The sequence below is a fragment of the Quercus robur genome, chromosome 6 (genome assembly GCF_932294415.1).
Source record: "Quercus robur chromosome 6, dhQueRobu3.1, whole genome shotgun sequence".
NCBI lineage: Eukaryota > Viridiplantae > Streptophyta > Magnoliopsida > Fagales > Fagaceae > Quercus > Quercus robur.
In genome coordinates, this window is record NC_065539.1 from 5,557,630 (window position 1) to 5,571,788 (window position 14,159).

At 35.1% G+C, this 14,159-nt stretch overlaps 1 protein-coding gene across 1 annotated transcript; it reads left to right on the forward strand.

Annotated features, from left to right (window-relative positions):
- The first annotated feature begins 545 nt into the window (after positions 1 to 545).
- On the forward strand, positions 546 to 11,440 carry LOC126732437 (bifunctional riboflavin biosynthesis protein RIBA 1, chloroplastic-like). Its single transcript, XM_050435285.1, has 7 exons — positions 546 to 828; positions 977 to 1,316; positions 1,423 to 1,644; positions 2,775 to 3,097; positions 3,383 to 3,512; positions 9,994 to 10,290; positions 10,914 to 11,440. The coding sequence occupies exons 1-7, from the start codon at positions 776 to 778 to the stop codon at positions 11,187 to 11,189; spliced, it is 1,641 nt and encodes a 546-aa protein (XP_050291242.1). The 5' UTR covers positions 546 to 775; the 3' UTR covers positions 11,190 to 11,440.
- The last annotated feature ends 2,719 nt before the right edge of the window (positions 11,441 to 14,159 follow it).

The window sequence follows — 14,159 nt, forward strand, 5'->3', positions numbered from 1 at the left end:
ATTTATTCAGTCCATTACTCTATGGTAACTTTTATACTCAATTATTCTTTCAATTATTAGTAGTTAATGAATTATAGAGTATTATAGTTTACAACGCATTTTAGTTTACATGTGTATTTATAAATTATTAATTAGTTTTAGTATAAAAAATTATTATTTATTTATATAATTTAAAAAATTATTAATTAAATTATTTATGACGTCACCGTTTCGACCTGATCCGACCAGAAAACCAATAATCAGTCTCTTTTCCGGTTCTTTCATCGTATCGGTTTTTTAAAACCATGTTTATAATCAAATTAAAACACTAATTGATTTTTTAATATAAGCGGAGATTAAATCTCAAATTTCTTATTCAACTATCAAATTCTTTACTAATTAAGCGAATTAGAACTCACTAATATGAGCTCAAGCTTGGCTCATATTTTCACTTCTTTCCCAACAAAATAAATAAAAAATAATTATATTTTCACTTCTAATAATAAATTTTTTTTAAAAATAACTCATATTTTCACTGCCCTTATTCCCCATTTCTTGGTGTTCGTGATTATTCTAATCCTATCAACTATCAAGCAACCCCTCCCTCCCTCGTAATATACGCAGAGAGCTTGATAGTGTCCCAAATCTCTCTCTCCCTATCTACCATTTCTTTATTCATTTCTTTCTTTCGCGGGCTTTGTCCATCCCGTTTTGCCAAAAACGTTATCTTTAACACAGACACAAACACTAACACATTCAAAAGGCTCAGACCTCAGAAGCTCCCAACTCTCCCGGAATGGCTTCGATCAACCTCCACCATTTCTCTCCGCTGCTTCCTTCCCGTTTACAGTGAGCTTTCTTTTACAATTCCCATATCACAAAAACAAGAATTCTTATTTTTTCATTGTTCTTATACGAAATAAGAGTATAAAATGCTTTGTTTTGGGTTTGTGATGTGATTTATAGCTGCTTTTTTTTTTTTTTTGGTCAATTGCAGAGGGCAGAGTGGTGTGTATTGTAGTGCAAAACCGTTTATTGCAAATGGGTACCCTTTTGATTTTGATTTGGCAAATGTTACAAAAAGATTGAGCTTGAGTTTCAAGGGTGATAGTAGAGTGATTAGAGCTTCAGTAATACCTGGAGGGCATGACAGTTTTGTGAATAAAGAGTTGGGTGGGATTGAAACACAGAGTGATGAAATTGGTTTTGGAACACTATCAGCAGAGATCAAACCAGCAACTAGTGGTTTCTTTCACAATGATGAGTATGATCTGGACCGTCCCACAGATGGGTTTGCCTCTATTTTGGACGCTATTGAGGATATTAGGAAAGGCAAGGTTTGTTTTTGGTGGGCTTTGGCTTACTGGCTAGATAATTGTGTTTGTTTTGTTTGGGATAGGATAATAAGATAAGAGGGTTATTAATGTGGGTTAATTGTTGCAGATGGTAATTGTTGTGGACGATGAAGATAGAGAAAACGAAGGAGATCTTATAATGGCAGCATCAAAAGTGACACCGGAGGCTATGGCGTTTATTGTCAAGCATGGAACTGGCATTGTTTGTGTGAGCATGAAAGGGGAGGACTTGGAGAGGTTGCAACTTCCATTGATGGTGACGCAGAAGGAGAATGAAGAAAAGCTTTCTACAGCATTTACTGTGTCAGTGGTATGAAATCATTGTGAATGTGTTTGTGGACTTGAAATGCTATTTTAGTTTGTTTTCTTGGACAAGAGATGAAACATTAATGTAGCTAAGAAAACATATACTGTTTTTCGCATTGTTTAAAATAGAGTAGATGACTAGATATAATCGGAAGACAATAATTTTAGAATCGGTGAAAAAATTCACTGTAGCATCAATTAAATTGTTGAAATGCTTGAGCAAATAACAACCACTTCATTTCTATGGTTATTGTTGCATTGATGCAAAATATAATTGTAATGGTCAATTTGGAGAAATATGCCTGAAGCTCAATTAATTGTTGGAACTTTGGTTGAGCTGTCTTTAGCAGACTCATTAGTAGGTTTTTAGATGAAGGATGTGAGTATTTAATATTGATCAAACTTTGCAACTATACCACCAGTCAGAACATGTGGCCATGTTGTGAATTTTGATGTTCAATTAGGTGGCCACAATAAAGGTGACCTGATCCTGTTCCTAGACCTAGCGGTCCGTGTATTATATGTGATTATGCATGCATACTTTCTAAATGCTTAAATTCTGGGAGTCCAACGAATTTTAGTACCCCTAAAAATATATGGAATAAAGACAGCAATGTCTACATACATGGTGGAATATTATACGTATGATTTGACTGGATATTTGGAATAATGGAGGCTGAAGTTGCAAAAAGAGATGGCCATGCTGATCCCAATCTTTGTTTGATATTGATAGTGATGATGTAATGTTTATTCTAATTTGTTCAAGAAATTTTTCGTTTGCTTTACCATCCAGAATAGGTTTAATATGTAAGATTCTAATTATTATTAGTATCACCTTGGATATATCTTTAAAAGAAAAAGTTTTTTTTCCAAATCAATTTGGAGGAATCTCCTCCAACCATGTGGCAATTCATAAGACCATCCCCGTGTATAGTTTAAACTAGTCACATGACTCATTAAAAAGGTCATGTGCCTAAAAGTACGTGTGAATGGTCTTTTCAACCGCCATACAGTGGTTGGAGGAATTTTGCTCCAAACCGGTTTGTAGTTAAACTTTTTCCATCTTTAAATTGCTTGCTTTCTATGATTAATGTTGATTTATATGTCTGACTTCAATTGTTTTGAAAATCATAGGATGCAAAATACGGTACAACAACTGGTGTCTCAGCTCGCGATAGGGCAGCCACAATATTGGCTCTTGCATCAAGACATTCTAAACCTGAAGATTTCAATCGCCCAGGCCATATTTTCCCTCTGAAGTACAGGGAGGGAGGGGTCTTGAAAAGAGCTGGACACACAGAAGCTTCTGTTGATCTTTCTATTTTGGCTGGGTTTGATCCTGTTGCTGTGTTATGTGAGATTGTGGATGATGATGGTTCAATGGCTAGATTACCAAAGCTTCGCCAGTTTGCAGAGGCAGAAAACTTGAAAATTATTTCCATTGCTGATTTAATCAGGTATTTCAGCAAATTTTCATGTCTTTCCTAGAAAGTGTATTAATTGTAGTTGCCAAATAAACACTTCTTCCAATGCTTGAGGACATATATGTAAAACTATTCTATCAATTGATAAAGTCTGCCTCTTCAGAAATGTCTAAAAGAAAAAAAGAAAAAAAAAAATCTGGCTTCTTTTCATGGTTCTTGGTGGAATTTTTCATTTACAAATTGTTTTTTGATTCTTGTTACTTAAACTAATATAAAAGATTATCTCTTCTCATACCGACTATTGGTTACAATTGGCAGGTATAGGAGGAAAAGAGATAAGTTGGTGGAGCAGGCTGCTGTTGCACCAATACCCACAATGTGGGGGCCATTCAAAGCCTACTGTTATAGGTCATTGCTGGATGGGATGGAGCACATTGCGATGGTTAAAGTAAGCCAATCTTTATAATTAGATTATATACTGTTAAAACTATCTAAATTATATAATGCCAATATAAAATAACCTGATATGATAATTGTCAATCAAAGGGCGGTTGCAGTTGTGGTTTGAGTCATGCATAATGTTTCTGCCATACGTCCTATTTCGTTAATTCATACTCCTATGGTTGACTTTCTAAAATGTTGCCACTTTCCATCTGTCTTTATTTTCATTAACTCTTTTAATCTGTATTCTGCTACAAGCCTACAAGTTTCACTTCTTACAAGTGTCCTTTTAATACCCCTTGTAAGTTGTACCATGTGGCATTTAATGCCTCTTTGTAGCATATTTTGCTTGATTAGGCCACTTTGAGTGGTTTAGATGGTAGTGTCCTATGCGACATTGATGCAACCACATATGATGTTCCTGGATTGAGTCAAAACTGTGTGGAGGAACCACATACCCTAAGATTAGGAAGTGCTTGTTTCAAAAAGTCTGAACTTTTTTTGGTGATTTTGATATGAATTTGGAACTTAAAAGGTTATTTTCTATTACAATGAGGTTTAAAAATGGTTGTACTTATATATATGGGCTTTACAAAGCATTCAGTTCAAATAGGTTATCTATATAAATAATGGATAACAGTGGTGGAGAGTTATTAAGATGAAATTTTGAAGGTCTTTTCAGGTTTTGTTAAGCCTTCAGTAGGCTTGTTTATGGCAGTTTCAGGTTATAGAAACAGAGATGAATGTTTATCAGGATCAGATTTCAGAAGTTCTCTCTCTCTCTCTCTCTCGTGCACATGGAGTTTTTGAATCCTGTAAGAAAGCTTTGAACTTCTACTTTCCTAATTTGCTCTCTTCTATGTCTTCTTTTTAGCTAGGAAACTAAAAGCTCTCAAAGAAGAATTGAAAAAGTGGAATAAGCAGGAATTTGGGGATATGGGAATGAAGAAAAAGGCATTGCTGAATAATTTGTTAATGTTGGATGAGAAAGAAGGTGGCACTGGGCTGTCAAATGAAGAATGAATCCAAAGGAGTAGTTGAAAAGTGAAGTATAAAGGATGCTTTGTTGGAGGAAATTTCATGGAAGAATAAATCTAGTGCCTTATGGCTAAAAGAAGGTGATAACAACCCTAGGCTCTTCCTCAGGTTTGCTAATTCTCATAGGCATATCAGGAAAAGGGGCGCTGAAGACCAACAGAGGGCGAGTTGAAATTTTCTATCGTTGATGAGAATGAAAAATTGCTGTGGGAAAGGGAGTTCGATAGGGAGGAAGTAGTTTAGACACTAAAGGAGCTAAGGGGTGATAAAGCTCCTGGAGTGGATGGTTTCACTATGGCCTTCTTCCAACATTACTGGAGGGTGGTTCGAGTTGATATTATGGCATTCTTCAAAGAATTCCATGAATCCTATATGTTTGAAAAATGTGTAAACTGACTCCTTGTTCATTGCATTAATTCCTGAAAAGAATAATGCTATTAATATTAGGGATTTGACCCATTAGTTTGGTGGGAAGGTTTACAAATTGTTGGATAACAGATTAAACAGCTATGTTGGAGAAACTAGTATTTGAATCACAAATTGCATTTGTGGGTGGGAGACAAATATTGGATATGGTTCTTGTTGCTAATTAGTTTCTTGATAGCCTAATAAAAAGTGGTGTTCTAGGTTTGATTTGTAAAGTAGATATTGAAGAAATATATGCTCATGTTAATCACGATACTCTTATTTATTTGATTGAGGAGAATGGGGTTTGGTAATAAGTGGAGTCGTCAGATTCACTAATGCATTACTATGGGTTTTCAATGTTGGTGAATGGTTCCCATACAAGCTTCTTCAATATTTTGAAGGGGTTAAGGCAAGGTGATCCTCTTTCAAATTTGCTCTTCATCTTGGTTATGGAGGTACTGAGTAGGATGCTATGAAGATGAAGAGGGCTACATCTTTGGTTTCTATGTTGGTAATGGAATAGAAAGTGGTTTTATGATCTCACACCTATTGGTTGGCGATGATTTGATTTTGTTTTGTGATGCAAATATGGATCAACTCCTTTATATGAGGATGGTGTTGACATGCTTTGAAGCTGCAACATGTTAGTAAAACTAAGTAAGAGTGAAGTGGTCCTTGTAGGAAATGTTGGAATTTTTTCTGAATTAATGGATACCCTTGGTTGTAAGATTAGGCGTTTGCCAATGAATGAATTAGGCATGCCTCTGGGATTGTCATTCAAGGTGAAAACAGTGTGGAACCTCATTTTAGAGAAAATGGAGCAGAGATTATAGGGTTGGAAAAATACACTCTCAAGTCTCAAGTCTACCAACATACTATCTTTTCTTGTCTACCAGACCTACTTATGTGACAAATAGGTTGGAGAGGTTATAGAGGGATTTCTTGTGGAGTGGTTTCAGAGTTGAGTTTAAATTTCATTTAATGGATTGGAATACAGTGTGTTCCCTAATTGCCAATGGGGGGTTTTGGGGTGCACAAGTTAGGCATCTTTAACCAAGCTCTATTGGGTAATTGGCTATGGTGCCTTTGGGAGGAAGAAATACACTCAAGGAGATGGGTTGTAGAAGAGAAGTATGAGGAGGATTGGGGAGGATGGATAATGAAGCAAGTTAGAAGATCCCATGGTTGTAGCTTAGGAAAGATTATTAGGGTGGATGAGATATGCAAGCCCATTTTGAGGTAGGGTTTGGTAATCAAATGAGCTTTTGGCAAAACAAGTGGTGTGGGGACCAACCTTTGAAGGATGTTGGGTTATAGATTGACCCCAGTTAATTAATCCAATTACCCAAGTAGCTTAATTAGTCAAATTATGTGCAAATCAAATTAAGGCACAATCAAATCACCAACTAAATTAGAGTGTAGCGGAAAATAAGTTTTGACATAAAGTGTGTTTTGTTGAAGGATATGCCAATTACATAAAAACATGATCCTTACAAAGGACTTCTAGTCAAAGTTGCACGCAATTACAACTGACAAAGATGCTACAATCACTCTTTGTTCTTGGAGCATTGAAATGATGGGAATTTAAGTTATTGGAATCTCAAGTTTAATAGAGATTTTAATGATTGGGAGTTGGAGTTGGTTGAATCTATGCTTGAATGTATTCCAATATGCCAAATAGAGAGATCTCTGATAGAATGAGGTGGAAAATGAGTTTTAATAGAAATCTTCATGCTCGTTCTTACTATGCCATGTTGATGAGTGCGATTGAGAAGCATTTATTGTGCCAAGGCTCCAAAGTGGTTGCCTTCTTTGTGTGTACAGCAGCTTGGGATACGATAGTGACCATTGATGATCTCATAAAGTAGGGAATTGCATTAGTAGATTGATCTTGTATGTGTAGTTGCAATGGGGAAATTGTGGATCATTTGTTGCTACATTGTGACCTTGCACATGCTTGGTGGAGTTTTATTATTTCATGTTTTTGGGGTACATTAGGTGATGCCAAAAAGGGTAAATTGATCTTCTAACTAGATGGAGGAATTGGTTTGATAACACTTTTCTATTGTTTAGAATTTGGCCTTCTTATACCAATGTAGTTATTTTGGAGGGAGCAGAATTATTGCACTTTCAAAGATGTGGAATCTTCAGAGGAGCAATTGAATACTCTTTTCATTAGATCATTATTTGAAGGTCTTGTGTACCGGGTCTTAGTGAAACTCATTCCATTGTACAGTTCATCGAGTCTCCCGTTGACCTGTTTCTTTATATGTAATGCATTAAGTTTTCTTGTGTATTATTAATTATGTACATTAATAGTCTTCTTCTTCAATAAAATATCTTACTTATAAAAGGAAAAAAAGCCTGATTTTCTTTGAGGACTTGTCCTTCATATTTGAATAGCCTTAGCTAGGTTATGTTGGAAATACCAACATTTGTGAGTTTGAAATCTTCTTGAATTGTAACACTCAAATTGCAGTTCATTTAGTTTTGGTCATTGGTTGAGTCAACTTGTATCCACACGGAATGTTCTTTTGCCTTTTTTTCCCCCCCACCCTTTCCTCTCCCTTAATTTTAATGATTTTCATCAATTACAGGGAACATTCTCATGTTACAAAGAAATTAAAAGTAATTATTTCAATCAGTTGGATTTTGGTTGAACTGGTAATTGAAGTGACTTTTCTGTAGCTTTGTATTATACATGCATGGTGTCTTGTCTAGGTTCAGCCATTCATAATGAACATTTATATAATGAATTTCTTAATGTTGATGACAATGCCTTACCAGATTCTTCCTTTATACCATTACATTTGTCCTTCTTTCCTTTTTGAGATGCCCCATAATAGATGTTTGCTTTCCAAAATCAATGCACGTAATTATTTGACATTCCTGAACTACTCTTTACTTATTTTGAAGTACAGAATAAAACACTCTAGGTATAGAATAAAACACCAAATCAAAGAAAAATAGTTTGTTAGGAATATGAAATAATTGTTGTAACAATTGTTGTAATCTCTTTAGTTAGTTAGTTAGTTGAGACTAAGATGAGTTAGTTAGGATTTGAGCACTTGTAGCTCATTTAACACGTGGTTTTATTCATAGAACACATGTTGAATTAATTAGCCAATTATCTTAAGCCATGTGGGCCAATGAGATTAGAGCTAGTCTCCTATAAATACATAATTGTAATTCAACATTAGATATCAATTGAAGAATAAACCAATTTCTTAGTGCATTCGTACATCTCTCTCTCTCTCTCTTAATCTCTTTCTCTCTCTATGGAGGGTGACTACCTCAAATTAAGTCAATTTCCCTATAATTCATATCCATTCCCATTAGGAACCACTAGGTTCCTTACAGAGTTTAATAAAGCAATGGCTTTTTTCCCTTGTAAAAGCAATAGTGATCTCCTTTATTTTTTCTTGGGTTTATTTGGGTTTTGGGTTTCTTGAGAGAACTTTTGTGCCACTTTCATAATCTTCTTTTTCTTGGTGAAACTTTCTCTTGTTGCTTATGAATGTAGGCAATTTGCCAAACCACATAATTCTTGTGTTTTTTATGTATGTCCTTGTTGATTTATTTTTGGCTTTATTGTTATTGGTTTAAATCCTAAGAGTGGTATTGCACAATGGTAGGGAAAACTAATGACTTTGATTTTTTTCGGATTGGAATGTATTAGAGAGAAGATGCAAGAATTATGGAAATTTGAAGCAATCCTTAATTTGTAGATGATGATGTTTTGTAAATAGCGGGTGGTAAAGCATTTTTCTTTTCAACCTCTTTGCTCATCTTCTATATCACAACGTGGACTAGCTTGTTGGAAATTGCAGTGTTTTGATAATGACATAATTTTCCTTTAAACTGGTTTGGAGGAAAGTTACTCCAAATACATCAGCTCCTTTTCACATCGATGGAGTAATATATAAAAAGATATAGAGCCACTTCATTTGTATGTACTTTTCCCTTTACATTATTTACATTTGAATTCAGAAGGTACTCTACAGGCTATGCTAGGCAATGAAGGACTGCATACTTTTTTTCAGTATCATGACTCTAGGAATTGTGTATTTTGGCAGTTAAAAAATGGACTTGAATGAATAGTTGGGATAGTTTCAAGGTAAAGTTTAATATGGTATATCAAGACTTATGTCATCATGGATTCATTATTCCTTGAGCATATTGCAGAAACCTTTTGAACAAATATACTATTTTACGTTTATCTGATACATAGTTTTTGAGTGGCAGTTTCAAGGTTGTGCTCTGGTGAATTTGTAAGTCATTGGGCTTGAATGGCATTTTCTCACCTATTCAGAATTGATTAAAACAAAAACCCAATTGCATGTTACGTAGCGTTTGAATTGGACATCTTTTTATATGAATTTCTCCAAGGATTTTGTCATCCACCACCATGCAAATTAAACAGGTTTTGTTTAGCTTGGGAGATGAGGAGATTGTCCATCACTTCTTGGCTAGAGGGGTTGAAGGCTTCTTGGTGTATTAGCTTTCATTTGCTGGCTATCTTGATATAATTTGGGCTTCAAGACTGGTTATAAGAACTTCATTAAAAACTAGGATCACATTGCTCATGTCTTTTGTTTAATGTTTTCCTAAACACTATTCATCTTCTTTGGTTTTGGTGTCGGTATTTTGTCTTCTTTACACAACTAAGGGTAAAAACCGTTTCTGCTCTGCCTAGATGCTTGGTTGGCCATTATTTTACCGTCAACTGATATTCTCTACTCAACATGTGTCCCTTCTGTTTACAAATTCTACATTTATCAATAAAAAAACTTAGCTATACGTCTTTTTCTTTCATTTTTTATTTATTTTCTTTTTTATATGTAACCACCTCCAAAATTCTGAGATTAAGGCTTGGTTGTGGATTTTGTTATTATTATTTTTTGTGATCTAGTCAATACATAGATGAAAATCACAAGTTCGCAACTAGGGGAAATTGTAGTTTGGCTTACAAATGAGAGGAAAAAATCATTGTTTCACCTTCATTCACTCCCAAGAGTAATAAAAGGTCTTAATATATACAGGGCGAGATTGGGGATGGGCAAGATATTCTTGTGAGAGTACATTCCGAGTGTCTCACTGGAGACATATTTGGATCAGCCAGATGTGACTGTGGAAACCAGTTAGCACTAGCAATGAAGCAAATTGAGGCAACAGGTAGGGGTGTATTGGTGTATCTCCGTGGACATGAAGGTAGAGGAATTGGTCTTGGCCACAAGCTTCGTGCTTACAACCTTCAGGATGATGGGCGTGATACAGTTGAAGCAAATGAGGAGTTGGGGTTGCCCGTTGATTCTCGGGAATATGGCCTTGGTGCACAGGTATTGTCTCTTCAACACTTATTTTTTTGAGAAGTGTCTCTTCACCACTTAATTAGATCTCATTCATGCCCATATTTCCAGTGTGCGCTTTGTGTTGCTTATCTGAATGGATCTCATTCATGAACCATCTCATTGGTGATTGTGGCCATTCAATGGCTTACTTCACTAAAAAATTGCCACCATTTCATTTTTATATTAATCATTGGATATTGGGGTATTAAAATATTGGATGAGACCATATTTTAATAAAACAATTAAAATATGTATGCTTTGATGCATGCGCATGTTTCTTTCTCTTTTTATTATTGTAACACTAGAGTTCCTTTCCTATATGAGATAAGGATTTCACGTTAAGTAGTTTCTCTTCCATGCATCCTTTCATTTAGATATTTGGACTTTGGAGTCAACCATGCTTTTATAATCAAAACTTTTAGGTGGAATATAATTCTCCTTCAATTTTTTAGGTTATTCATTAGTTACACAACTTACATTGATGTTATGCTCGGCATATATGGACTTTCTGTGTTCCCTCTTGGCCTTCCTTTATCTACCACTTGTTTTTCTTTTTCTTTTGGTCAGCAGTGCATCTTAAGTAGCTGAATATTCAATCCAATTTATTGCAGATACTTCGCGATATAGGTGTCCGGACAATGAGGCTAATGACAAACAATCCTGCCAAGTACATTGGTCTTAAAGGTTATGGTTTAGCAATTGCAGGCAGGGTCCCATTGTTGACACCAATAACTATGGAGAACAAGAGGTATTTGGAGACCAAACGTGAGAAAATGGGGCATATCTATGGTTTGGAAAACAATGGTCATATAAATGGGAATGGCATTATTGGAGAAAATGGCAATTTGAGCGATGACAGACCACTGGGTGCTTCATCTGAGACATAGGAAGGTCCAGTCTATTGGTGTGTGATTTAAGTTGACAACTCTAGCTTATCTATTGATTCTATTCTAGTGGTAGAGAACATGTCACACTCATGACTTGTAGTGCTAGATACAAAGTTCCAATTACCATGATAAGAAATGCGTTCCTGCTTAAAATTTTCATTAGGTGCGTATCTTCTAATCTTTTCTTGTATAAGTGTGGTTAAAAGATACAGACTTTTTCTTTTCTTATACACATTTTTTTTATTTGCTTACTTCTTCTCTTTTAATGATCTTGATAAACACAAAAGCATGGCCTGTTATTTACACATCATATGGCATTTATTGGAGACGTTTTTAAGTGGCCAGTAGATAATATAACATTCCTTCCTTTTAGAGTAGATTTGAAACTTTGCACTTATGGTTTCACCCTCATTTTTTCTAGTTCTCAAATAATCTTAGCAAGTGAGTTTTAGTTAACTCTACTAGTAAAATCTTTGATGGTTAAATAAGAAATTTGGGTTCAATCTCTGCCTACATCAAAAATTGATTGGTATATTACTCTAATGATAAAGAACTATTTTTAGAAGTAGATGCCATAAATTAAAACTGCAAAAAGAAAAAATTATCTTAGCAAAAATTAACGAGAGTATGAACCATTTCTCCATGATAATCAATTTAAGTATAGCATTTTTGTATTGCTAATGCAAAGTTGATATCATAATTGCTTTGCACGATAGAATCAAAAACATAAATAAGCAATTTTTTTTTTTAATCAAAGAAATATATAAATCATTTGTCATTTTTTAGCATTACTAGATTGCAAAGTTTTTGCAAACTATGAAAGTAAGGGTTTGTTTGAATACCGCTTATTTTGCAAAAATTGAAAATTTTTTGCTTAAAGTACTGTAAATAAGGGTAAAAGTTAGTTGAAATAGTACAGTGGGGTCATAAATAGTACCAAAAAGTACAGTGAAACTCATGAATAGTAGCAAAAATAAGCTGAATAGTGAAATAATTTTCATTTATAATCTGTATCCAAATGAAGGCTATCCATTGTCAAGGACAATTTTAGCATCCGGACAAGTTTACCATGGCATTTTTTCACAAATGTTGGAGGGTTGTGGAGGCTGATGTCATGTCTGTTTTCAAGCATTTTTACAGGTATTCAGTTTTTGAAAAGTCCCTTAATGCTTCTTTTCTCACTTTGATTCCTAAGATATCTAATGCTGTCAATATTAAGGATTATCGACCTATTAGCTTGGTGGACAGTATTTATAAGTTGCTATCTAAGGTGTTGGCGAATAGGTTGAGAGTGGTGTTAGACAGTCTGATCTCGGAGACTCAAAATTCCTTTGTTGGTGGTAGACAAATTTTGGACTCTATATTAATCGCGAATGAGTGCCTTGATAGCAAATTGAAGTGTCACTCCCCGGGTGTAGTTTGTAAGTTGGATATAAAAAAAGCTTACGATCATGTTAATTGGGATGCCTTACTTTATCTGCTGAATAGGATGGGTTTTAGGTTGAAGTGGAGGGAGTGGATTAAGGCTTGCATCTCTACTGTTCGTTTCTCAATTCTTGTAAATGGATCCCCGGCTGGTTTTTTTTGGAAGTTCTTGTGGGTTAGGACAAGGTGATCCTTTGTCCCCTCTTCTTTTCCTCTTGATAATGGAAGTCTTATCTCGAATTCTGAAGAAAACTAAGAATAGTGGTCTGCTTTGTGGTTTTCAAGTGGGTCCAGTTAACTCTATCGGGGTTTGCATTTCACATTTGCTGTTTGCAGACGATACTATTTTGTTCTGTGATGCTTCTAGAGATCAGTTGTTGTCCATTAGACTGGCTTTGTCTTGCTTCCAAGCTTTTACTGGGTTGAAGGTAAATGTGGGGAAGAGTGAGATTGTCCCGATAGGGGAGGTTGGTAATATAGGTGATTTCGCTGACATTCTTCGTTGTAGGGTGGGGAGCCTACCTATGAAATACTTGGGAATGCCTTTGGGCACCTCATTCAAAACTGAATCCATTTGAAATCCTATTTTGGAAAAAATGGATGTAAGGATTCAATTTGTAACGATCCCAAACTTGTATTGGATTCAATCGCTAAAGGCCCAAACAATAAATTTGTAGAGCGTGGATATAAAAGAACTAGATTAAATTCAAAAGAAAAACGATTAAACCGAACGTTTCTAGATGGATTAACACAAATATTACGATCAATTTCTCCTTGAAACAAGCTAAGTTCTTTATTTCATAAGGTTTTCTTCTAGGTACTACTCGTTTAGAAGTTCCGATCTCCTCTCTCAATGCATTCTTTCATGTTATATACTGTCCTCTTGGTGTCATCTTTACCACACACGTGTAGGTTAGGTTTGGGAGATCCCTTCCTGTCCCATCCAACACCTTCTGGAACCTCCAACCAGCAGCTGTAAGTGATGTAGGACACAATTTACTATTTAATTATTGTAATTTATTATTTTTGGTATTTTTATGTAAAAAACGTTATTTTAGGTTTAGGTGATTTATTTCCTTGTTTTTAGGTGCATTTAATGCTTTTTAGGTCAAACTTTATTCCTGATATGGTTAGGTATCAATTAGGAGTTATTTTAGAATATATTTTCTTGTCTGTCAAGTTTTATGGAGTCCTTAAATAGTCATCTAAGTCTGTAAACGTTTTTCATATATATGATTGAATAAAAATCAGAAAAGGTGAGGCTTTGCTATTCTTTTGGTTCTTCAAGAACTATGAACTTATCTGGGATTCTTCCTTGTGGCGTTCAAACTTTATACCTTTGGTTCGTGATTCAATTATAATCATTGGGTCAAGGTGTTACTTATACCTTTGGTTCGCGTTTCACTTATAAACGTTGGGTCAGGGTTTTCTATCAAAATCTGAATTTTAGCTTTCTTGGGCAAGTATTCCAATATTTTTGTTGGGTCTCAAAGCGTGTCGATTGAGGTTCGCAACATATTCCAATATTTTTGTTCGGTCTCAAAG

Excerpts from the sequence above, each read along its gene's own strand:
- LOC126732437 (XM_050435285.1), top strand. The coding sequence starts at position 776 with ATGGCTTCGATCAACCTCCACCATTTCTCTCCGCTGCTTCCTTCCCGT. Across the intron at positions 3,513-9,993 it reads AGCACATTGCGATGGTTAAA|GGCGAGATTGGGGATGGGCA; the intron begins GTAAGCCAATCT and ends TAATATATACAG. Across the intron at positions 10,291-10,913 it reads AATATGGCCTTGGTGCACAG|ATACTTCGCGATATAGGTGT; the intron begins GTATTGTCTCTT and ends AATTTATTGCAG.